The 25,203-nt window shown below is 44.1% G+C and overlaps 1 protein-coding gene across 7 annotated transcripts in view; it reads right to left on the bottom strand.

Annotated features, from left to right (window-relative positions):
* LDB2 (LIM domain binding 2) overlaps positions 1-25,203 on the bottom strand; it is a 227,708-nt gene that overhangs the window by 60,205 nt on the left and 142,300 nt on the right. For all 7 annotated transcript variants that reach the window (XM_066631795.1, XM_066631797.1, XM_066631796.1 and 4 more), the window contains exon 3: positions 6,099-6,271. In XM_066631795.1, coding sequence (XP_066487892.1) covers positions 6,099-6,271 — 173 coding nt within the window. The remainder of the gene's footprint in view (positions 1-6,098; positions 6,272-25,203) is intronic.

Below are 25,203 nucleotides of genomic sequence, written 5' to 3'. Positions count from 1 at the left end.
ACCTTTCTCTTAAGGCAGCCTCTTCTTCCCGGCTCTCCTGGGAGCTGCCGTCTTGGATTGCACAAGATCTTATGCGATTCAAGATGGTGGTGCCTGGGAGAAATGGGAAGGAGAGGACAGCGGGGACATCCTGTGGCACCCCTGTGAGTTCGCTGCAGCATCCTCAGGTGCCATTGCGTAAAGTGGTGGACTTGGCAACAAAGCAGGGAAAAGTGGTGGACATTTTATACTCCTTGAAAACCCACTTGTTACCTGACAAATGCTGGAGTACAAAAATGTGGCAAAGGGAACTCTTTGGCAATCCACTTTCAGCTCTCTTAAAATATATTTCTTGTCTGTCAACCTCAGTGATAGGAATTGGAATTGTTCTATGAAGTCATCCTGGAGCAACTCCAGTCCATATCAAGGTGGCTTGCATGGCAGAATGTTTTAGTCAATTATGCCTTATCTTTTAACACTGTGGGGCAGGCTGCCCAAGGGAAATGTCCAAATATGAAAGTCATCCCAACTAAGTGGAAAATAGCTAATACAGGTTGAGCATTCCCTAATCAGAGAAACTCCAAAATCTGAAACTGTTTGAGGGCTGCTACAAGTGGAAAATTCCACATCTGACCTCCTGTGATGGGTTGCAGTTTTGTACGTAAAATTATTAGAAATATTGTATAAAATCACCTTCAGGCTATATGTATAATGTGTATGTGGAACATACATGAATTTTGTGTTTAGATTGGGTCCCATCTCCAAGATATCACATTATGCATATGCAAATATTCCAAAATCCAAAACACTTCTGGACACAAGCATTTCAAATAAGGGACAATCAACCTATACTACTTTAGTAAACCCTATGAAATTTAACATGACATCCTCCCCTAGGGGGAAAGGTATCCTACACAAGCAGTTGATGAGGCCAGTCATTGCAACTGCCTAACATCTTTGGACCAAAAGAACATAGTTCAATCCAATTTACTGTACAATCCAAACCGGCTGCTGAAATGGCTTAGCTGTCCCTGTGCTGGAGCATTTCCATTGTTCTGGCCATAAGGAACATTTGCACCCACTAGAGAGCCAGCTGGGCTGATGTGGAGGTCCTTGTTGGCTTGGCCAGGCTGGATCCTGATGCTGTGCCAGCCGACGCAGGAAAATGTACACCAGTGGCACAGGGAGTGAGTGTGTGGGAAAGGGTGACAGGAGGAGGTTCAGCAGGAGAGGAGGGGCTGTTTCTGGGTGGGGGATGGTGGAATGGGGAAGGATCAGGCCTAGGAGGGAGTGAGATCAGTGGCAGTGGCACATGCTACATTCTAATCCCTACCCCTGGGTTGGGCAGCCCTCCACGGTCTTCCAGGATTTGTGCAAGTTATATAGCTGGCATGGATCTGAGAAGCCCCACAGGGGTGGCTGGGACTCTACAAGTGGAAAGGGGAAAAATATCCCTTTGCCCTGGGGAGACCTCCAGCCCCTCTTAAGCTGCATAGGATGAAGCACACGCCATGTGGCCTGGCTGTGCCATCTCAATTTAGGACTGGGCTGTTAGTTTTGCTCCCATCTCTTGACTAGTTCTCTTCTAATGGCAAGACAGCATTCTGACCCATGCAACACAAGGGAATTATGACTTTGCTTGTTTGCTGTGCTATATTGCCCTCACAATAAAGGAGGGCAACATACAGAACACTGGGTTAAAAAGTTATTAACTAACACATCACAGTTAAATAGTGGTACACTATACTGAAATACAACAGGAACTAGGAAAAGTATTTGGGCATTAAGTTGTTTACCCTGCTAGCAGAAGGAACAGCAGGCAGGTGGCCTGATGGGGGCCGCTAGGGAGGGAGTTTTAAAGAGTAGGCAATTTTATAGAGAAAGCACTGCAGACGCAATAAAGGAGAGCTCATGAAGGTAGAGCTTCATCCTCCAATTGGAAGGGGCAAAGACATCTATATGGGAACTGATGTTCTCTAGGTTACCTAGCATCTGGACCATTTAGGGTCAACATCAACAGAAATCTTCTTACCAGTGAAGGGCTAGAAAAAGACCAACTTTCTGTATAATATTGTACTCAAACAACTATAATCCTGGGTCTAATGCAGCCCAATACAGAGGAAAAGCACCAAAGTAACACATGTGGTTCTAGAATTATGCCTTAAGCAAGAGGTTCTCAAACTCTCTAGCACCATGACTCACCTCATCCTCATCATGGGTCACAACCCAATGCTTCCCTGCCATGCTGCAAAGACTTACTCTGGAGGCCAATTCTGGGTCATGCTATGCCCACAACCCACTCCTTTGGCCTTTGCTGTTCCCAGAATGCTTGTGCAAGCAACTCAGAAGAAAACCAAAAGTTGTAGATAAACTGGAAGGCACTTCTGATCGCTTCCCTAAGGCATTCTGAGGTCCACAGGTTTACAGCCTTGCTGTAGTCTTGCTGAATGCAATGGACTTACTTCTGAGTAAAGTAAATAACACCATTTTCAAACACCTCTACCTATAACCATCAGAGACACCTACTGGTTAGCGACAGTGACATATGACAAGAGATGTCACGGCCCCATCCCTTGATATTTGAACAATTCCTTCAAATGGGAAAACACACACACACTACCAGAAGTCCTTCAGTCTATAGCCATAGCTACGGTGCACAACTTTTGATTGGCCAGGGATGGTAATGTAAAATGCTTTGGACAATTTTTGTTCCAGAGACTTAACCCCTGAGGGAATGTCTGCCTTTACCTGAATTTCCCCAACACTTCAGATCTCAGAAAGAGGCTCCTTAATAAAGCCAAGAAGGAATTAAAAATTTTTTAAAAAGGAAAACAAAAAACTGTTATTTTAGTTAGATCAGACCTGCCCAACATGACCCACCAAGCTGAGCTCAGCCCAGTAGGCACAGACTATGGTTTGACTATGGTTGAAAACTCTCCATTTTTGCAGTTCCCAGCAGGTAGCAAAAAAGATGATGTTTCTCAAGTTCATAGTAAGCCACCACACATACCTAGTGCACTGCAATCGACTTGGCGGGCACATGCTGGGCAGTCTTGATTAGATGTTTTGACTCTTGCCTTCATCTATAACTGGAAGTAGCTGCTAGATTTTTTTTAATTTGACAGAAGCCATGAGAGTCAAATGGTTGGTTCTCCACATAAGAGTTCTTAGGACTTATCCCAGGAACTGAGAATTTTCAGGAAAGTGTCAGAGAAGAAATATGCCTGCCTATGAAAATTTTTTAAAATATATTCAGTGTGAATATTTTCTTACTTCTGTGGTCTTTCAACTGAGTGGATTCTCTATGGTTCCCAAACTGTGAACTGTGGCTCCCCAGCTAGGAAGCCACAGAATCCTTGTGAAAAACCCGCCACCTCTATACAATGTACAAGATTGTAGCCCTAATGGGGAGCCATGGCCAAAGGCCCAGTAGATCAACGGAGCCTCCAGTTTAAAATGTTGAGGGACCACTGCTCTACAGGAAAGCTCTCTAGGCACAGCTATGCACCAACCAGGCTGGTGTTCCAATCTGCATAGTGGAGGAGGGGGGCACTCCTCTCCCTTGCCTCAAATTAATGTAACATACAAAATGGGTGGTCTTCATATACAGGTTGTGCCTCCCTATCCGTGGATTTGGGACCGGCGGTTTTAACTTACCATGTGTTCCAAACGGATTTGGCTGGACCCTCTGAACATGACTGGAGCTGTGCTTTGGTTGCATCAGGAGGGCCTTCTGAAACCAAGGAGGTGAACCTCAGGCAGTGGCGTCGCTAGGGGGGTGCGGGAGGTGCAATCCACACCAGGTGACGCGCATGTGGGGGTGATGGGCTAAAATTGCGGGGGTTAGGAGTAACCTCATCATATTATATACTGTTGGATGTGGAATTTCGAGCGGAAGGCAATGCAAAAAACCAGAATGAAATATCTCCTTTCTTTCAAAAGTTATGGCCAAAAGACTGGAGAATGAAAAATGCATGAATATCTATGGAAAGTGAAAGAGAGCCATATCATGCATTTACTTGTGAGTAGGCGAACTTGCCTTAGTCCTTCAGAAAGGGCAGGCTGAGACGAATCCAAAGACACCAGAATGGTCCTGATCCAATGAATGCAGCCCCCAAAAACACCTGAGAAGGAAGTCCCTCCTTCCATGCAGATGAATGTATTGAGCCCTATGGAAAGCGAAACTAAGCCTCACAGTTGTGTTTACTCATGAGTAAGCAAACGTGACTTGGCTGGTGTGGAAGATCAGGTGAAGGAGAGTGCAAGGCTACCAGAATGGTCCTGATCCTATGCACCTGGAGCTAAACAAGTGCTCCAGAATGCAGCCTCCCCCCCCCCCCCTCACTAAAAAGGATCAAAAGAGGCTTCAGCTGATAAGGTGAACATTTTTGAAACTTGCAAAGCCAGGTGGATCCTGACAGTGATCTGGTTTAAACAGAAGTTCTTAAATTGGACTGGGCACTGGGTAGGGCTGAAAACCTTACTGGTTTTGGAGGGGAAGTGTTATTACAGGCAGGTTACAGAGGAAATTCACTTGGTGGAACAGGGCTGGCTTCTGCTTATTTAATTATTTGTTTTACTTTAATTATTTATACATTTATTTTAATTTGCCTGATGATGTCACTTCCACCATGACATCACTTCTGATGGGTCTTGGACAGACTGTCATTCTAAAAAGTGGGTCCCAGTGCTAAAAGTTTGAGAACTGCTGCAATAAGGTGTTAGTAAATTGACACCCTGGGGGGGTGACACCACTAGTGATCAAAATCACTAAAATCACAGTTTGGAAGAATAATACCATCATGTTATATATCCATCAATGCGTAATTTCATGCAGAATGTGTTCTATCTTTGTTCCATCAAAAGGTACAGCCAAAAAACCAGTGGGGTGGAGCGATGGTACATCACCACGCCCACCACCTGGGGTGTTGCCCCGCCCACTGCATGGGGGGTGTGAAGCGCTGGCATCCCACACTAGGTGACACAAACCCTAGTGACGCCACTGACCCCAGGAGGCCTTCTAAGATCTCCAGAAGGCTGAAAATGGTTACTTCTGGTTTTCAGTCAAAAACTGTAAGTGGTGATTTTCGGCCTTCCGGAGGCATTCTGTGGGCCAGGGAGGCTACGCGTTGCCTCCCCGACTGTCCGAAAGCCCTCTGGACACATGGTTACATTTAGAGGGTCTGAAGTGACAAGACCCTTGGGAGTTCTGGGATCCATGGGAGTTCTGGGAACAGAACTTCTAACTCAAAAAGGGACATGGGAAAAGTGGGGAAAACAGGAGAACAGGATTTTTTATCTCCATATAAATAAGGCTCTGTATGAAGTGCCAGCCTCACATGTTACGTTACGCATCTGGTGGCTTGGGGTGTGTGTGTCCTTTAACACACCAGTTGAAGCACTAATCTATTAAGGGCACAATCCTAACCAGGTCTACTCAGAAGTAAGTTCTATTTTGTTCCATTGGGCTTATTCTCAGGAAAGAGTGGTTAGGACTGCAGCCTAAGTGCATTAACTGAGCCTGACAGTGTTATGCTTTTTTTAACCAAATACAATTATATATTTAAAAAGTTGTAGTAGATCTGCTTTCTCTCAGTTGGTAGCTGATGACCTAGAACAGGGGTGTCAAGCATAAGGCCCGTGGGCCAAATGTTATCCCCAGAAGCAATTTATCTGGCCCAAATAATTGGGTTTTCTTATATCTTGGAAATATGTACAAGATTTCCACATTTTCTCTTCGGTCATTTGCAGCCAATGAGTTTCTATAGGAGAACAAAGTGCTCATTTCTGGCCATCATCTGTTTAATGATGTCACTTGCTGCTTAATGGTGTCACTTCCGGCCCTCCACAGGCATCATGAATGTTAACTTTGGCCCTCCATATGCAGTAAGTTTGACCCCACCCCGATCTAGAATCTAGTCATACAATAAAAGCATTTTGTGAAAATCTTGAAATTAAAGATATCAGGATTCAATGCCGTCATCCACAGAAAAACAATAGTTATCACCCCCTCCAATAGTAGATGGAGTAGATGTAGATGGAAAGTTGCACGTAGTAGTTGCTGAAAGTTGCTGAAGTAGATGGAAAATTGCACGTTTCACCTGAATCTTTCCTATTACCTTTGTAAACATAGGTTTTCCGTGCTGAGTGACCATGGTGCATTGATCACAGTCCACTGTGATGGAGGAGTTGTGGTAAGATTCTTTTGAGTGCTTGAGGATGTAATACAGGTCTGTCACACCTCCTTCAAAGACAGTGCTAAAATAACGAGGAATGAGGGTCCTTCCAATCGCTGTTGGAGAAAATACAAAGCAAGACTGAGCAAATGCTACCAGTTTGGTTTACAGAAGATCATTTACCAGAACAACATTCACTTTGCAGCAAACTTAATCCTGCTCCTGATTCCCGAAATACAAATAAGAAACAGGCTGTGCGCGGCTCATTACGGTCTGGGCTCCTTCTCCACTGAAGACGTTACGTCATCCCACAAGAAATCCTGTTTGTCTTTCAGATCGTTTTGGGATTCTTGTGTATTTTGCAAACTTGACGCACTGCCTAAGCGGCAGTTGTCTAAATCCAGACTAAAAACTTGAGTCTTTTACTAGGACTGCCCAGTCTCCGCCTTGGCCTCCTTTTCTGCCTCTCTAGGGCAGCAGTTCAAAAAGAGTGTGTCGCCATGCCTCAGGGCGTCCCGGCGCAGTCATAGGGGTGTTGTGGGATGTTCCCGGTGGCCCCTCATATCTATTCTCCTGGGTGCTCCCATCTTAGATCTTGAAAAATCTGGCGAGATCCAGGATGGTGCACCTGGCTAAGCCAGGAATAAGAGGCTGTGGGAGGCTGCAGGAGCATCATGACCCAGTTAAGTTTGGGAACCACTGCTCTAGGGGAGACAGTTAATTTATATAGTAGAGACTAGAATCAAGAGAACAGGCTGTTTTCTGCTTGGCTTTGGAACTGTTGCTATTTGCTCCTTTGAGATGTCTAACAGGCTTCACTCCTGAGGCCCCAACCAGGCATTTCCTCTGACTCATCTGGTGTCATCCTTACCCCTTCCCACCAGAAACCTATCTGCCCACTCTACCAGGCTTAGCCTCCTGTCTCAGGAGACATCACCCCTTTGCTCCCAGGCTTCTCTCCCTTTATCTTGAGCCTCAGGAGTAGCAACCAATGGCATAGCTACAAGAGGGAGCGCAGACAGTGCTTAGGAGCTGCAATGCACATGCAAGTGGCCTCTCCCACTCGCCGTCGGAGCCCGTCTGGGCAGTGAGTGCAACGTATGTTGACATTGTTGCCTGGAATGGCTCTGATAGCAAGTGGGAGGGGCTGCTTACACGGCGTGTTGCAGCTCCTGCAGCACTTACCTCTCCGCCCCCTGTAGCTTCGCCACTGGTGGCAACCCTAGTCCTCTTAAACAAGGTGATCCTATCAATGTTGTTAAAATAGAGGGACAAATGCAAACAGAAGGTACATCAAATCAGAATTATATGTTGCATGAATTAGTGCTTATCATGCCCCAAATCCTCTCAAATTCTTATTACTGAATTCAGTCCATGCCCATGATATGCTTACCAGACATAAGCATTTGCAATCATTCACACCAGAAGCAAAGCATGCAAAAAAAGAAAGAAAAGAAAAGGAACTGGCAAGGATATCCCCAATTTAATCTGTGACAAGCTGGAGAGTATACAGTGTGACCCTGGTAGTCACGAACCTGGCACCCATGGATTTGACTCACCGCGGATGCCATGGATACCGGGTGGCCGGGATTCATGTATCCGCGGATTTCTGTACCAGCGGGGTGGGTGGGTCCTGGAACAAATTCCCTATGGATAAAAAGTCCGGACCTGTATAAGGACTTCACAAAGATTTTTGTCTTACCCATCTATACTAGTACAGGATGCTGAGACAGGATCTGCTCAAGTTAAATACTTTTTCAGTCTTAGTGATTAAAGTTGGAGAGGATAAAAAACAACAACACTTAACTCTCCCACTGGATTCATATAGACACATGCAAACACATAGACGAATTTGGCTGTGGTTTGTTAATTATTGTACAATTAAAACAATTACAGTGGCTGATACAGTTTTGTTACATCTTCCCACCTACACACCATGTGTTTTCTCCCTTTGATATAGCTTTTAATTTAACGAGAGGAAAGAAACTAAAGTCCAAGGCATAAGCATTCACGTTTTTCAGAGCATTAACAGATTCATATGTTGTTCAGTATGACATTTAAAAAAATAGTGAATTTCTTTTTGTCAAGTTAATTTCTTGCTCCCCTGAGGCTAATCAGCACAAATTAAATTTCATGCTGATCATCTGGTGCAGTTAACATGTAGTATAAAAGCTGAATATTCCTTTCTGTTACCACCAAATATATTTGTATTACTCATCAAAAATGTGTGTACATTTTTTGGGATAACTGATTAGTTCAGTGACAGGACGCACTCCCTTTTTCTCTTTATATCCACTAGAAACAAGAGAGTGTAATAAATGATCTTAGTACTGTCTGAAAGTTATGTTTCAATTTATATCAAAGGGTGAGATCAGTGCTGGGTAAAGGGTTCTGAGATGCTGACATCCCATATTCGTCTCTTATGTAGCACATTTTATATTCTGCCTGCGCTTCCTGAGACCCCCTGCCCAATCCTATTGTAGTGGCCTGCACCATCCCACCAGTGCAGAATCCACATCAACTGGTGCTAATAGGTTCAGTGCTAAATAGTGTGAGGTAGAGGGAAGGCGGAATGGAGACAGAGCGGAATGGAGGCAGGGAGGGAGTATTTTGAGGTGGGGAATGGTGGGGATTGGTCCTTAGGTGGGGGCAGAGACAGCGGAGGAGACCTCCGCCATATCCTAACCCCATCCCAGCTCTGAAAGCTCTACATGGGGTTTCTCAGACTTGCACCAGCAATTTCACCGAGGCAGATCTGATTCGCCCCATTGGGCAGGCTGGGCCTCGATATGGGTTAAGGGAAAAAATGTTCCCTTACCCTGAGGAGACCTCCATCTTGTACATTTCAGTCCTGGATATGGTGTAGAGTAGACCATGCAACACTGCCATGCCAGCGTTGAATAGGATTGGGCTGACAGAAAATCAAGCGTTGCTTCCCAGAGTTCACCTGCTTGAACTCAATGAACTGAATGAGACATTAATCAAACATTCTCCAGCCCTATATATGGGAACACCACTGTTCTGCCCCTATCATGTGATAAGGAAAGAGCTGCCACATTCTCAGCTATGGGAATTTTTACAGGAGACTGAAATCCAGAAACAGAAGCTTACTCTACACATTGAACCACTGCATCAAGGTTGTTTTGATTTTTATTTAATATATTTCTATTTCTTTTTTTTAAAAAAACTTTACCCAGAAAGGTTTTCAAGATTAAACCAAAAAAGATTAGTTTTAACTGACAGCAGTGAGATCCGAGAGTGTGAGCTGTAAGTTCAACAGGCTGCCAGATCCCTGATTCTGATTTGACCTGGATAATGTCTCAAAATGCTACATACATCCTAAGGGGTAGTACTGTTGCAGTTTAGTTCTAATAATAATTTTATACCGCTTTTGGGTGATCAAAGCCCTTTGCAATTCTTATCTCATTGATCGTGGAAGAGACTTTAAATAATGAAAAGGAAAACAAGAGCAACATATCTGACGATGAATAAGAGGTATATCGCTGGACCATATCACTGTGTCAATGTTTCATGTCTCTGATAGGCTGAATTCTAAAATGCAACAGCAAGGCTTTGATATTCCCCAAAGTGTTATTACATTTGTCATCCTCTTCCTTTGAGGAACGCGGGAATGAATTTCAAAGTGCCTACGATGTCTCTTATAATGTCCTGTGGTGTGATGGGAAAAGGGGGCAATCATTCATCAACCAGCAGTTAATTGTTTTCACTGATGTTGCAGAGATGGTTTTGCCTAGGATGTGGAAAATTGAAACAGAAGGATTATGAAAAAGGCACCACACACACACATACTTTGTTCCCACAGTCAAACACGGCAGTTGGCAAAGATTACTTAAGTTTGATTTCAGCAAACAATTTCTCACCATCAAATAATAAGCCTGGAATGAATCTGAAATATAAATTTGAATTTAATATGCCCAATTATATCCTGCTTGAACTTTATCCCATGAGACTTGCTCATTTAAACAAAGCTCCCAGGATAAAAATATACATGGTCAGAAAGAGCGACCAAATGACAGAAATAAAACTATAAACAATAAGGGACTATGACTAAAAGGGAACAAATTTTACTTTTCTGTGAGTTTTCTCTGCCCGTGTTCTGCCTGCCACCTGCCTTCCAGTTTAACTTGGGGAATTTCTAAAACTAATTTCAAAATTGGCACATGCACAATTGGTCACAGTTTGCAGTTTGTGCCTTCCCCCTCTTTTCCAGTTACCGATGCGCACCAGCGCATAAGCGCATTGATTAAATCGGACTGCAAAAAGGAGTCTTTATACAGTCAGGATTCCTTTTAGTGCTGTGGTTTAACCAAGCGATGCACGTGCAGACATCCAAACAAAATCCCTAAGTCCAAAAACTGAGCTATGGTAGATCGCAAAGGCACTGCTGCCATTCTGCAAACAAGGCCAGGTCATATGGAACTCCCAAATCTGGGGAGAAATTCAGATAGAAAGTTGTAAGAATCCTGCTATACTGTGAAGGGGAAAAAGAATTCCCCACTAAGGGCCCAATCCTATCCAACTTTCCAGCCCCAGTGTAGCCACAATGCAGTCCCATGGTAAGGGAACACATGTTCTCATACCTTGAGAAGGCCCCAGTGACTGCCCCTCCACCACAGAATGCAGCACACACCCCTCTGGTACAACAGCACCAGAACTGGAAAATTGGATAGGTAGGATGGGCGCTAAATTATGAATGGGGAATAACAATAATACATGTAACATGAAACACTTGAACCCCTGCTAACCCCTGCTAACTGGTTAAGAGGCACTTTTTCAAGTGGGTGCTCCTCTTTTATTTAGCAGGGGAAGAGTAACTGGCCCACCTCACCCCGGCAGTGTCTATTCTAGTGGCTGTCTGCTGGTGTTGCATCTTTTTAGATTGTGAGCCCTTTTGGGACAGGGAGCCATTAGATATTTGATTTTCTCTGTAAACCGCTTTGTGAACTTTTTGTTGAAAAGCGATATATAAATACTGTTGTTGTTGTTGTTGAACTGATGGTTTTTTCACCCCTTAATGAAATAAAAGATACCTGCCACTTTCTTAAGAAGGGTCTTCAGTGTTTCTCAAACTGGGTGGGTCACGAGCCAATTACAGCTGGGTCGCATAGCACCTAGTTCAGCTGCCATTGAAAGTACAGAGCTGAAAATACAGGGTACAGAGCTGCTGGGCAGGCCAGGGTCCCAGTGGGAGAGAGGCATGGGACTTTGCCCTGAGCAGGTGGCAAGATGGTGCACTGGGAAGGGGGCAAGGCTGTGTGGTTCCAAGGGTTCAAGTCTGCGTTCTGCTTTGACTTTCGAGCTGGAATGTTTGAATTCCGACTGATATCAAACAACAGCATGAGTGCACTGTGTAATGGAACCTTTGGCTGATTGAGCCTTAGGTTTGAAGCCTCAATTGATGATGTCACTTCCAGCCATGACATCACTTCCAGGTTGATGATATAATTTCCAGCGGGTTCCAATAGATTGTCATTCTAAAATACGGGTTCCAGTTCTGAAACATTCGAGAACCACTGGTCTATATGATAAAGCAAATGGGCAACATTTTCATTTAGTTTACGAGTGGTTAGTCTATAGCAGCAGTTCAACAAATACCATGGGCAGCAGGTCGTGGTTATAGCAGCAATTAGATGTTACATGTACACATTATAGCAGCAATTCTCAACCGGTGTGTTGAGGCACATTGGTGTGTCGCAAAAGGTCTCTAACATTCTATGATTTTAAAATCACTGCCAGTCAGTAGCAGTCAGAAGCCTCTGGGCCAGTGATTTTCAACCTTTTTCATCTCACACTGACAAGGCACACTGACAAGGCACTAAAATGGTCAAGGCACACCACCAGGTTGTTGACAATTGACAAGGCACACCATGCTGCCAGTGGGGGCTCACATCTCCCATTGGCCCTATGACCTTCCCCCAAATTCCTGTGGCACACCTGTGGACTACTCACGGTACACCAGTGTGCCACAGCACAGTGGTTGAAAATGGCTGCTCTGGGCCCATGTGCACATTAAAACTAATAAACTTCATAATAGTTCTTCATGCCTGTCTGATGTCTTTCCTAGGAAGCTGGAGAACATCTCTTGAAGCACATTATAACCCCAACTTGTGCAATACCCTGAGAACTGGTGTTGTGTGATCTGGCCACTTGGCACCAGTTAAACAGCATATGCTGTACTTGCAGCTTCTGAATACCTTTCAAAGGCAGTTCCCCCATAAAGTGCAGTGATGGACAGTAAACCAATCTAGAGGTCAGCAGAGACTGTCAGCAAGAGGCCTGCGCTGTACCCAGCATAAGGTTGGGGTTGACTGTAACTCAGCCTGAGGCAAGGGAAAACTTTTCCCTTACTAAGATAAAGCGGCGGCAGCCCCAATGGGTCTACTCAGATCTACACCACCTGATGAGATGACGTAGATTTGAGCAGAATGGAGCAGCCTGGAGCTGCACTGCGTTGCCCGGGAAAAAGGCTTGGATCCAGTATAACTCCCATCCCCCCCCCCGGAACGCCTCCCTCTCAGCTCTCACCTACACAGGTCTAGTATAGGTTGCCACCAAACCTTTCCTGCAGCAGGTTAAATGCAAAAAAGTTCCTTTCATGGTGCATTTTTCACACTGCAAGCATACTGGCTAAAGTTAGATTGTCCAGGACATGCTGGTTGAACTCAGTCACAGAACCTTAAGCCAAATCTTGTCCAGGAAACACAAATTTAAAAACCCCCAAGATACATTAAATTCCAAGAACGCTGCATAGTCTGGGAATCCAAACACAGAAGCTACTCTAGGAACAATCTAGGCCAGTGGTTCTCAAACTCTGTAGCACCAGGACACACTTTTTAGAATGACAATCTGTCATGACCCACCAGAAGTGATGTCATTAATCTGGAAGTTATGTCATGGCCGTAAGTGACATCATCAAGCAGGAAAATTTTTGACAATCCAAGGCTGCAGTCCTAGCCAAGCTTCCCGCGTTGACTATCATTGTTAAAAGTATATACACATTAGCCTGTTAAAAGTACAGATGTGTCACATTTCCCCAAATGCTGTCACATCCCATGGTAGGATCAAGTCTACTATACTAAAAATAAAATACTGAAATGAATGGGGACCCACCTAAAATTAGCTCATGACCCACCTAGTGGGTCCCGACACACAGTTTGAAAAACACTAATTCTTGGTTGGTATTTCTAGCAAGCAGCCCGATGGGAGAGAACCCCTCTAATTTTTCCAATCAGGCTGGGCAGGACAGGTCAGTGAGGCAGCCTAGCAGACAAACCATCAAGGCAGGATTATGAGAATAGGTGTGAAAGGACACTGGGACAAGGAGAAGAACCTGGAGACTAACATTAGGGGTCATGTTTTATTTTGACCTCTCAAGCACCCCAACAAAAGCTGCTAATCTTCAAGACAGCACCTGCAAACTGTCCCAAAAGCAAACAGCATGCCCTTATTGCCCTAGCAGCCTCTTATCAGTCCTTTGGTCTCCATTATTCTTCAACCAGAAGTGGGGTCTAAAGGCCTCCCAGTGGCCTTAGAAGGCCTTCAGAGTGCCATGGAAACCATGTGTGGCCTCCTGCAGCCCTCGGAAGGCCTCCATGCAGGGGTGGCATTCTCCTCATGGGGGGAGCGGCATTATGTTGTCCTGGCCCCGGGCAGCACAGGGGCCAGGATAACCAGTGCTATGCACTGTAACAAAGCAAACTATACTTCTGGAAGTTTCCCTGGTCCTCAAAAGGCCTTCTAGGGGTCTAAAACATCAGTTCAGGCTTTTGTCCAAAAACTGGATGTGGGGTTTAAAGGCCCTCTGAAGGCCTCCATATGGGGGCTGAAGCATCCATGCCTGCAGGAACGGGGCAAAAAAGGTGCCACCACCCTAGCAGGAAAGGCGCCCCAAGATATTTGTCCCCTTTGACACCCCCCCCCCAGGTACACCAGTGGTGCACAGTCTTTCCTTGACAACACTACTTCAGACCACAGGAAGAGGATTACATGTCTTGATATTTGCCAGATAAAAAATTCCCTGCATGCAAAAAGGTAGGAGGTCAGTAAGAAGGCTAAGCTGAATCTCTTCTTCTGAGAGTTAGGTAGAATCTTCTTCTACCTAATATGCTAGCATTCCCTGTGTAGGGAGGAAATTTCACTTGATACCCCCCCCCCCCCGGCACTCCATGACACAGTCCAGAAAGAACAGTAAGCTAGAACAAATTCAATAAACAACCGACCTCATGTCAGCTGAAAAATACACGGTCCCAGTTCAAGTTAGTTGCAAAAAGATTGCTTAGGATGCTAAGAGATACAAAAATAGCCACAAACAAATGTGAATCATTAAACTATATTAGAAACCAAAGCAGTGTAAACTGTACACACATATTGTTAGGCGTCCCACTGTTAAACCTGTAGACTACATTAGAGTTCCTACTGAGATGTTATTAAATATGGCAGGCAGATTCTATCCAGCTGTTCTGTTTACATCGAGGGGACCCATTAAAAGACAACACCCCTGAGATTTGTTACAAGCACTTTGGAAACTCTTATTTTGAAAGAGCTACTTATGAGAATACAATCTGGTAGTGTGTCCTTAACGAATGGCATAGATCACAAAATGCTTCTAGCTGTAAAGAGTGCACTGGTGTTTTGTTTTGTTTTCTAAAGGTCAAGTAGATATGCTGAAAATACAAAATAAAACTTACTATTCAAGGAGAAAAGAATCTGAAGAATTTCAGAAGGAAAAGTTTCACTGAAACTAGCAGAATTTTTCAAAAAGTTTCTGCATATAACTAGATTGTCACTGGACTTCACCAAAAGCAAAGAGAATCAGGGCTGAATTTTGACAGAAGCCCAGACTGTTTCAATTTTTTAGAACTGCTCTGCATTTTCATTGCATGGCCAAGACTTCCTTGTCCAAGTGGTTCTACTGAATCTGTTTATTTTTCACCTTTTTATACTGCCCGTCCTTCCTCCAAGGAGCTGGAGCTAATGTACATAATTCCTCCTCTCCTTTAGTCTTCCCCTTCATAATAACCCTGTGAGATTGACTGAGATTGACTGGCTCAAGATCATTCAGGAAGCTTCATGGCAGATTTCAACCTGGATCCTCCAGGTCTAAGTCCAGCTGCTGAACCACTACACCTGACCAGGGGTGGCCAACCTTTCAACTTTAGGGCTCCTGGTCCTTTAATAACTGTGTAGAAAAGGGAGTTTCAGCAGGTGCTGCTTGCCATCTGTGAGATAACAAGTTGCACCTGCTGAAATTTCTTCTTCTGCACAATGGTTGAAGGTCCAGGAGCCATAAAGTTGAAAAGTTGGCCACTCCTGCACTACACCACCCTGGCTTTCTTTTACATTTCATTGAGCACCTTGTGGGAAAGCAGAATATAAAAGTCATAAAGTTAAAAACAAATACAGATGGTGCCTCCTTATCCGTGGGGGTTCCGTTCCCAGACCCTCCCCCCACGTGGATACCAAAAGCCGTGGATAATGAAATCCAGTCACACCCGGAGCAGATTTCTGTTTTTTCCCCCAAAACCAGGATTCGCTGCAAAAAGGCTTTGGGTGGCCTTTTGAGCCTTGACGAGTCCGTGCACAGCCTCTGGGAAACCTCCCAGACAGGACCGGAACAAGAGTCCGATCATGTCTTGGACGTCTTCAGTGGAGCAATCTGGGGGTTTGGAATGTGTGGTCAGACAAATCCATGGATGCTGAATTCACAGATGAAGAGGCCCCACCTGTACTTCTCACAGGTAAACGGATTCTGTAGCTGCTAGAACCTCCTATTGCTTGGCTGTGTGGGGAACCAAGATTGCACAAAAGCACTCACCAAGGATATATATCCCAATTTGCCTTTGTCTATGCAAACTCCTCTGTAAATTTTACTGTTACCTACAAAAGGTAACTTGCTAGTTGTTCATTTCATTACGTACTACAATCCATTCTTTCCCTTGGGGCCCCATTTGAGTTCCCGAGAAAGCCTCCGTTTGCTGACTGTGTTGAAAAAGAACGCTCAGGAGATGCGATTAGCAGTCACTTGTTTCGGTAAACATTGAATGTAACATATGCCTCTCAAGTAATGTGTATCCAAACATACAATTTACAAATAATTAACATCATGTTAATTAGTCACATTAATTTATGCCACTTTGTGGAATTATTTCCTCGGAGTCTTTAGGAAAGCTGCCAGCAGTTTGAGCCAAAGAACTGTGAAAATTTGCTTGAAGTATGTGCCGCGATTGGCTGCGACACACAGCTTGAACAGGAGCACCCGGGGGCCATAAAGACTGATGGAAGATGGCTCGCTATTACTCAGGCTGCACATGCGGCCCTTCAGCCACCTATAAATATAGCAATACCTCCCTCTACATCTGGACACAGTGTGTACAGCTAGCCCCAGACCACGTCTTTGTCATTTTTAATAGTCTCCCGGGGCTAGTTTGTTAACGGGCTCACCGTGCATTATGAAAGGCTGAACTGTATTTAATATTGTAACAACAAAAATTGCTACTTGAATATGTGTCAAAATCTTAATTTGAAAACAAGGGTGTCAACCATAAGGACTGGGGGGCCATATGCTGCCCTTGGAAGCTCTCTAACTGGCCCCCGGGCTCTCAGCTGCCCAGGTGTCATTGCTCAAGGAGTGGCCCACATGATAATTGGACCATATCTTGAAAATACAATCAATATTGCGTATTTTCTCTTCTGTCATTTGAAGCTAATGAGTTCCTAACTGGGGAAAAAATTGTTTATCTCTGGTCATGACCTGCTTAATGACATCACCTTCTGCTTAAAGGCATCACTTCCAGCCTTCAGCAGGCATCATGAATGCTATTCGGCCTGCTGCGTGAAACTGGTTTGACACCCCTGGGGTAAAACAAAATATCCTTGGCTGAAGAACTCACTGGGTGACTAGAGATTATTCTTTTCCCACCTGACACGTGGGAAAAATTCTCCTTACCACTTGGTGGGATGATAGGGCCAGTTTGGACGCTATTTAAATTGTCTGACTGGCCCCACTTGTTCGCGACAGTGACAGGACCATAGTCTCCCATTATGTGTTGTATTTCTTCACTTGTTGTTAGGGGCACCCAATAAGTGGTTCTATATGTGCCTGTTGAAAATGTGACACAAGGATGTCATTTTTGGCTCTGGCCAGATGTCCTGTGAAATGTGTAGTTCCAACCGCATAAGAACATAAGAAGAGCCCTGCTGGATCAGGCCCAGGGCCCATCTAGTCCAGCTTCCTGTATTTCACAGCAGCCTACCAGATGACTCAGGGAGCACACACAAGATCACAAGATACTTGTATCTCGCTGCCACCCCTCTGAGTCTAGCATTCCATTTACACTCACAACCCCCAGCAGACACCAGACTGCAACTGGGTTTAACTCGTGCTACTTTATTAAACACAGTGAACAATTTTTGATGCATGAAACAAGCTGAATATACCTTCCCTCCTTCACCAGTCTGGAGTAGGTAAAAAAAAAAAAAGGCGCAGAATGTGGCCATTCCTTTGAAACTGTTCAACAGAATCCTAGTTCGTGTGAAAGGTCAAAAACTAAACACATCTTGAAAGTACACTTTCCTGCCTTTTTCAGGTTGAAAACCTTTAATTCAAAGATATTTATTTCACATTTTTATATTCTAAAATGCATAAGTTAGATTGTTGCTAACTGGCTGAAATTGGCTCCAGTGCCAGTGTTTCTCAAGATTTGTCCTCTGCCGTACCACTTCACACGGTCCACCTATTTGAAGCACCACCAGAAGTAACTGGGGATGGCAACTCCCAAACTGGCGTTGGGAGACCAGATGTGATTCAACAAACACCAGCAAGAGGCTCGGGATGGACAGAAGGGCTTTTTCGAGCATGGAAAAACATGTTTTTGAACTCTGACCCCTGAGCTGAGCCTCCTACCACTGTTCATTACATTGTGTTCCTGGTCTCACTGCCAGGCAGCAGGGGTTCAGGGGTCCTGTGAGTACCACCACACACCACCTCAAGTACCACTGGTGGTGCCCATACCACTGGTTGAGAAACACTGCTCTAGTGGGATCTAGCAAATCATGTACAACTGTAAAACAATGACAATATTAAAATCAGACGGCATGATAATAAGACCCCAACCCACCGAAGCTTTAAAATGTCATCAACCTCCAATCAAATTAAAAATTGGGCCCTGGTATCCATGGGGATGCTTTCCTGCCCACCAATGGCTACTGGAAACCACTGATGTGGGGGAATGCTATATAAATAGCATCCCCCACACCCATTACAAGTACCATTTATTTTTGTAGTAGCTGCACAAGTGCTTTTTCCTTTATATTTTTGCTAAACTGAAGAAATGAACATGTAGTGAATCAACCTACAGAGGAAACTACCTGAATTTTAACAGGAAGCAGGAGTTCCTGCTTCTGCTCAGTTAGTCACCCTCTAGCATGCAGGCTGGTTGCCTGAACACCCAGTTCTTCAGTTTAGCAAGAGTGCAACTACAAAAATAAAAGGTACTTGTAATGGGCACACCGAGAAGGCCTCCAGATCTGGATCCACAGATCTGAATCCGTGGATACCGGATCTGCGGATATAGGGGCCCGCTTGTATATATTTTCACCACTTTGCTGTAGATGCCTACCAAGCTGGTCAGACACCTCCCTTGCAGAGGAATTCCACAGGAAGGGTGCCACCACAAATGAAGTCCTGATTATTGCCACCTGCCTCACCTCAGGTGATGTTCTGGTTATCCTGAACAGAAACTTCCCTGAAGTTCTCAAGACAAGTAAGGAAGGAGGCCCAAACAGTCAAGGTTGTGTAACTAGACAGAAATGCTGTCCCTATAAAACCAGATCCCAGCCCACCCAGTCAAAATATGCTGAATGTTAAACCCTTTCCTTGAGTGACATACAGCTAGATGTGACTGTAAAAAATTTTGATATAAGAACATAACAGCCCCAGTGGATCAGGCCATAGGCCCACCTAGTCCAGCTTCCTGTATCTCACAGCGGCCCACTAAATGCCCCAGGGAGCACACCAGACAACAGACACAACCTGCCTCCTGGTGTCCTCCCTTGCAGCTGGCATTCTGACATAGCCCATTTCTAAAATCAGGAGGTTGCACATACACATCATGGCTTGTAACCCATAATGGAGTTTTCCTCCACAAACTTGTCCAATCCCCTTTTAAAGGCATCCAGGCCAGATGCCGTCACCACATCCTGTGGCAACGAGTTCCACAGACCAACCACACACTGCGTAAAGATATATTTACTTTTGTCTGTCCTAACTTTCCCAACACTCAATTTTAGTGGATATCCCCTGGTTCTGGTGTTGTGTGTGAGAGAAAAGAGCATCTTTCTATCCTTTTCATCCTTCCCATGCACAATTTTTCTCTCTCTCTAAAATCAGTCCAGTCTCTTTAAAATGCACTAAAAATGCAAGCAAACTTTCAACTACTCTCAGTGGTACCTTACACATAATGATAGATTCTTTTTCATCACAAATCAATAATACAAGATGCCTGAAACATTTGCTAGGTATAAACTGTATTTCTTCTAAGACTGGCAATCAGTCCCACAAATAGCTGAAAGCGACTTGAACTGCAATGAATAAAAAAGTGTGGTTTGATTTTTCATTGGGTCAAATCACGTAAGTCTGCTGCTAAGCTAACTCTTTGCAAATTCTCTCAAAGTCTGTTCAGAGAATTCTGCAGAAAAGTTAAGGTTGAAGACCCATTCTACAGCATGTGAACAGAAACATTATAGCTCACTGATCAGTGAGACAGAAGTGTTTGCTTTTGTGGTTGAAGTCAATTGATCACATGTTTTTAAAGGAAACAATGCTAAGGTATCTTTTGGCTATACAGCTGGCCGTCCTCATCTGGATGGGAGATTACACCAGTGGCTCCCAAACTGTATGCCACGGTGCACTTGCCGGTGCGCCACTGGATGTCCCTGATTGCCCCTCCTACTAACTCTCCTGGGCATCACCAATTTGGATTGTGCAAAATCTTGTGAGATCCAAGATGGCAGTGCCCAAATCTTGCAAGATTTGGGCACCACCATCTTGGAATACTCAAAATTTTGAATGATCCAAGATGGCAGCAATGGACTGAGCTGGTAAGAAGAGGCTGCAGGGGTGCTGTGACCCCAATAAATTTGGGAACCACTGGATAACACAGAAATGCTTTAGGATTCCCCCCAATAGTAATATTTCATTAATAATATGTTACACAGCAAATAACTACAAAAGAAAAAGGACTTTTATGTAACAGCATCACAAATAATTGAATTACAATTTCCCTATTCATATGACAAATTATTAATACTACAAATGCTACATACAGGGTGGCCCTTAACTGCGTGGGTTCAATTCCTGGAACCCCTGAGGATAATGAAGTCCGCGGATGTTTGATTTGCAGGTTTGGGCCACCTGCACCTTCCAAACACGACTGGAATATGGCTCCAGCCCGTCTGAGGCCCATAGAGACCTCACATAGCCTCTGTGGGCCGCAGAATGCTGCCCAGAGGCTTTAAAAATGTACTTCAAAAACCAGAAGTTCACTTTAAAAGCCTTCAGGTGGCCTTCTGAGGCCAGCAAAGGCCAAATGCAGGAGTGCGTGGCCTTGGAGGGTCTTACAAAGCCTCCTAGATGCAACCGGAATGGACAGCCTGCTGAATTTTTTTTATAGTTCATACTACAAAAGGCATGGAAAACAATCATCTGGCCCTTCTCCTGCAGGAGTTGTCTTCATTTCCCATAATAGGTCCACCTCACTGATTTTCCAACCACCCATAAATTCTTTAGCCACCCATTAGTGGTGAGAGTTAAGACTCTCCATCACTGCCAAGGTACACTTGCCTTTGTAGAATAAAGTGGGCTTGCAAGGTGAAATGCAGCAGGAATAAAGCTCAAAATAAACCAAGAACATCAATTGCTAGTTTTCAGTCTGCCTGGAAAGCTCTTGTCCAGATAACCCAACATTAGTTATCTTTCCCCAACAGTAGGTCAGTAGCCCCCTACCCAAGTGCCTCATTTCATGCCACTTGAAGGATAAAAAACAAATTGCTGCGTGACTTATAAGGGGTGCTTTGGTTCAGATAAAGAGAAGGGACCCTCTTTATCTCCAAGTGAACAATGTCTTGGCCTTGGAATGTGACAGCCACTGCCCAATTCAAGACTTCACATAATTTCAGTTGCCTATATACAGTACATTGTTTCTAGTTATATTATTGGCACTGCACTGCTCTTTTACAGGGCAATTCCCCAATTCCAAACCAGTTAACAAAGCACATTACAAATCAATGATTAATAAATCACCCCAAAAACGGTGCCACTCAAGCGATTGATGCTTTCAATCCCAGTTTTGCCGGGTCCAAAAAACGCTATTGTAATCAAATAGGTCATTCTGTAAATGATTATGCATGGATCATTCCTTCCCATTCACAGAGATGGAGGTCTTCAAATGATTTCTTAATAAACCTGACTTGTATTCTTAATAAACCTTAAATAAACTTAAATAATAAACCTTAAATAAACTTAATAAACTTAATAAACCTGCTTGCATTCAGCACGGGACACAAAAACTGGAGTCCTTCCCTTCCCTACAATACAGGAATAATTCAAAGCCAGTGGTTCCCAAAACTTTTAGCACTGGGACCCACTTTTTAAAATGATACTCTAACAAGCGATTTACAATCCTGGCCCTTGTGCTGTTCGGGGCCAGGACCACAGAATGCCACCCCCCCCAATCGTTGCATCTTATTTTTTATTTTATTTTTCACATTTTTATACCACCCTTCCTTCAAAGAGCTTGGGGTTGTTTACACAGCTGCTCCTCCCCTCTTTCTTGTCCTCACAACAACCCTGTGAGGTAGGTGAGGCTGAGAGAAAGTGACTGGCCCAAGGTCACCCAGGAAGCTTTGTGACTGAGGGAGGATTTGAACCTGGATCATCCAGGTCTAAGTCCACCTCCCAAACCACTACACCACCCTGGCTCTCATCTTGGTTGCTCTTCGGAGGGTCTTTAACCACCACTTCCAGTTTTCAGACAAAAACTGGAGATGACATATTAGGCCCTTATAAGGCCTTTGGAAAGCCTTCGGCACAGCATGGGGGAGTGGAAGGTGCAGTGCTGGCACCCCTTCTAGCATGCCACCTGAGGCATCTGCAACCCTTGCTCCCCTCAAGTACGCCAGTGATCAGGACCCACCTAGCTTTATGAAACTAAAAAGAAAACGGTTTCACTTTACCAGCTGCTCAAGCCTCTATCCTTTTTATTATACTGGGGGAGGCAACCACATTTTGGAGAGTTTATTGAGCTCTACGTTCATCAGATCAGAACCATTCTTGTGATTTTGTGTTCCTCTTTGCCTGGCTTTCAATAAGAGCTAAGGCATAGTTGCTTGCTCATGAGTAAATATACAAACGTGGCTCAGTCTTACTTTCCACAGGGCTCAATATATTTTCCTTGTTGGCTTGGAGGGCGTTTATTCCTTCTCAAGAGTGTTGGGCCCTGCATTCATTGAATCAGGACCATTCTGGTGGCATTGTGTTCCCCTCGTTCTGCCATTCAAAGTTAACCGAGGCACGGTTGCCTACTCATGAGTAAACACACACATGTGGCTCACTTTCTGTTTCCATAGGGCTCACTACATTTTGCCAGCTGTCAGCTTGTCAGTTTCACGACTCACCAAAAATCACGACGCGACCCACTGGTGGGTCCTGACGCACAGTTTGGGAACCACCATTCCAAGTTAATTTTTCAGATGCACTTCAGTCAATGATATCATTGACAGTTTGTAGAATTTCTATCAATGTTATTTTTCATCTTTAAAAAAACTACCGTGATGGAAAGTTCACAGCAGGGCATACTTGCTATGCAACCCCTCCTTTGGAGGTGAAAGTACCTGGGACTTACGGTACTCATAAATAAATCTGCTTATTTATGGACTAATTGCTTGAGTAAGCATAACAGGCAGATATTCAGGCAGCAACAGTCTCACAGTAACATCAGCACATTGGCATCTGAACCCCATGCTTAGAACTGCTTACAATTTTGCCATACCAAGATAAAATTGGTTCTAACCCCAGTCCAGCAGGAGATTGTTATTCAGTTATATATTTGAGGTTTTTGGAACAAAAGATTCTAGTTAATGTCAATAATCTCCCATCAACTGCCATGCCAAGTCTAGGCTGGAAAAGGTACAAGAAACCAAATTATCAAGGGAGCTTCTACTCCACAGCTCAGTGGTTCCCAAACCTTGGCTGCAGTCTCCAGGGAGCTGCAGAAACCAATCTAATATTTGCTGCCCTATACAATGTATAGGCCCAATGTATAGGCCATGGGTGTCAAACATAAGGTCTGTGGGCAGCCCTCGGAAGCAATTTATCCGGCTCCCATTATAGCAGGGTTCTCCCAGCATGATAACTGGGCTGTCTCATATCTTAACATTATGAACAAGATTTGCACATATTCTCTTTCGTCACTTGCACCTTATAAGTTTCTATGTGAGAACAAAGCGCTTATTCATGGCCATCATCTGCTTAATGATGTCACTTCCTGCCTAATGGTGTCACTTCGGGCCTTCAGTAGGCACCAGGAATGTTATTCGGCCCACTTTATGAAATGAGTTTGACACCCTGGGCATTGGCAAAGTTGTGGCCCTAATGGGCAACCACGACAAATAGCCCAGTTGGTTAATGGAGCCACCAGTCAAAAAGGTTTAGGAACCACTGTCATAGTCTGATGAGGAGCCAGACCAAAATGGAACAAACTCATTGGTTTTCTCTAGGAAAACCTGGGGCTCAGCTGCCATGATCCCACATGGAAACACTTAGGGGGAGATTTTGAGTGGGGGAGAGCTGCTGACCCTACGCCATGGGTGAGGTCCACTTTCTACTGGAAGCTGTCATTTGTTTACCACCCAAAGAAAGATTCATTTTCAAGTTCTACAGCTACAATCATGAAGTATAGATCCTATCCTGAGTTCAGTAGTTCTAAGTGTCAGCTAACTACTTTTTAGTTTTATTTTATTCCCTTGAGAAAGCTCTACAGCAGTGGTCCTCACTCATTTAGCACCGGGACCCACTTTTTAGAATGAAAATCTGTCAGGACCACCGGAAGTGATGTCATGACTGGAAGTGACATCATCAAGCAGGAAAATTTTTAACAGTCCTAGGCTGAAATCCAACCCAGGATTAAGTTCCATTTACTATCATTGTTAAAAGCATATCCATAGTAGCCTGTTAAAAGTACAGGTCTGAAACATTTCCCAAATGCAGTCAGAACCCATGGTAGGATCAAGTCTAACATATTAAAAATAAAATATTGAAATGAATGGGGACCCACCTGAAATTGGCTCGCAACCCACCTAGTGGGTCCCGACGCACAGTTTGAAAAACACTGCTGTACAGAAATAGGGCAAAATGTTGGGATAGGATCTAGATTTTGTGATTGTAGCCTTAGAACTTGAAAAACGAATCTTTCTTTAGGTGGTAACTCCAGTTACAGAAGCCTCCGTGATTACACTTGTTCATTTTACTTGTATAATTTCACTATTATTGACCTTAACTAGAAAAGGCATACATTTTTATTTTAATACATTACAGTTCTTTCCCTAAGAAGCCCTCAGGCCTGTGGTGGGAGTCACTGGGCAGTTGCCAGTTCACCAGTTACCAAGTTGCAACTGACAGTAGTGAAGCTAACAGCCCAAACCTAACCAACTTATCTAACCGAAATCTAACCAGCACTGATCAAGTTGCACCAGTGCTGGAAAGTTGGTTAGGATTGGGTTGTAAGTTATTGATACAATACCCTGACTTTTGGCATTATATCATGAAACAATAGATAGATTTATTAGTTAGTTAGAGCCACGTTATTTGATTTTGCTCTGTAAACCGCTTTATGAACTTATTGTTGAAAAGTGATATATAAATACTGTTAATAATTAATAATTTAGTATTTGTAGAGAAATATGTAAGAGACCCCAACCGGTACTCCAAAAAGCTGCATGTGGTCTTAAAGTGGTCTCCACTCCTGCTCTATGT

Source organism: Tiliqua scincoides, chromosome 6 (genome assembly GCF_035046505.1).
Source record: "Tiliqua scincoides isolate rTilSci1 chromosome 6, rTilSci1.hap2, whole genome shotgun sequence".
In the NCBI taxonomy this organism is placed as follows: domain Eukaryota; kingdom Metazoa; phylum Chordata; class Lepidosauria; order Squamata; family Scincidae; genus Tiliqua; species Tiliqua scincoides.
This window is presented reverse-complemented; position numbering and strand designations above follow the sequence as displayed.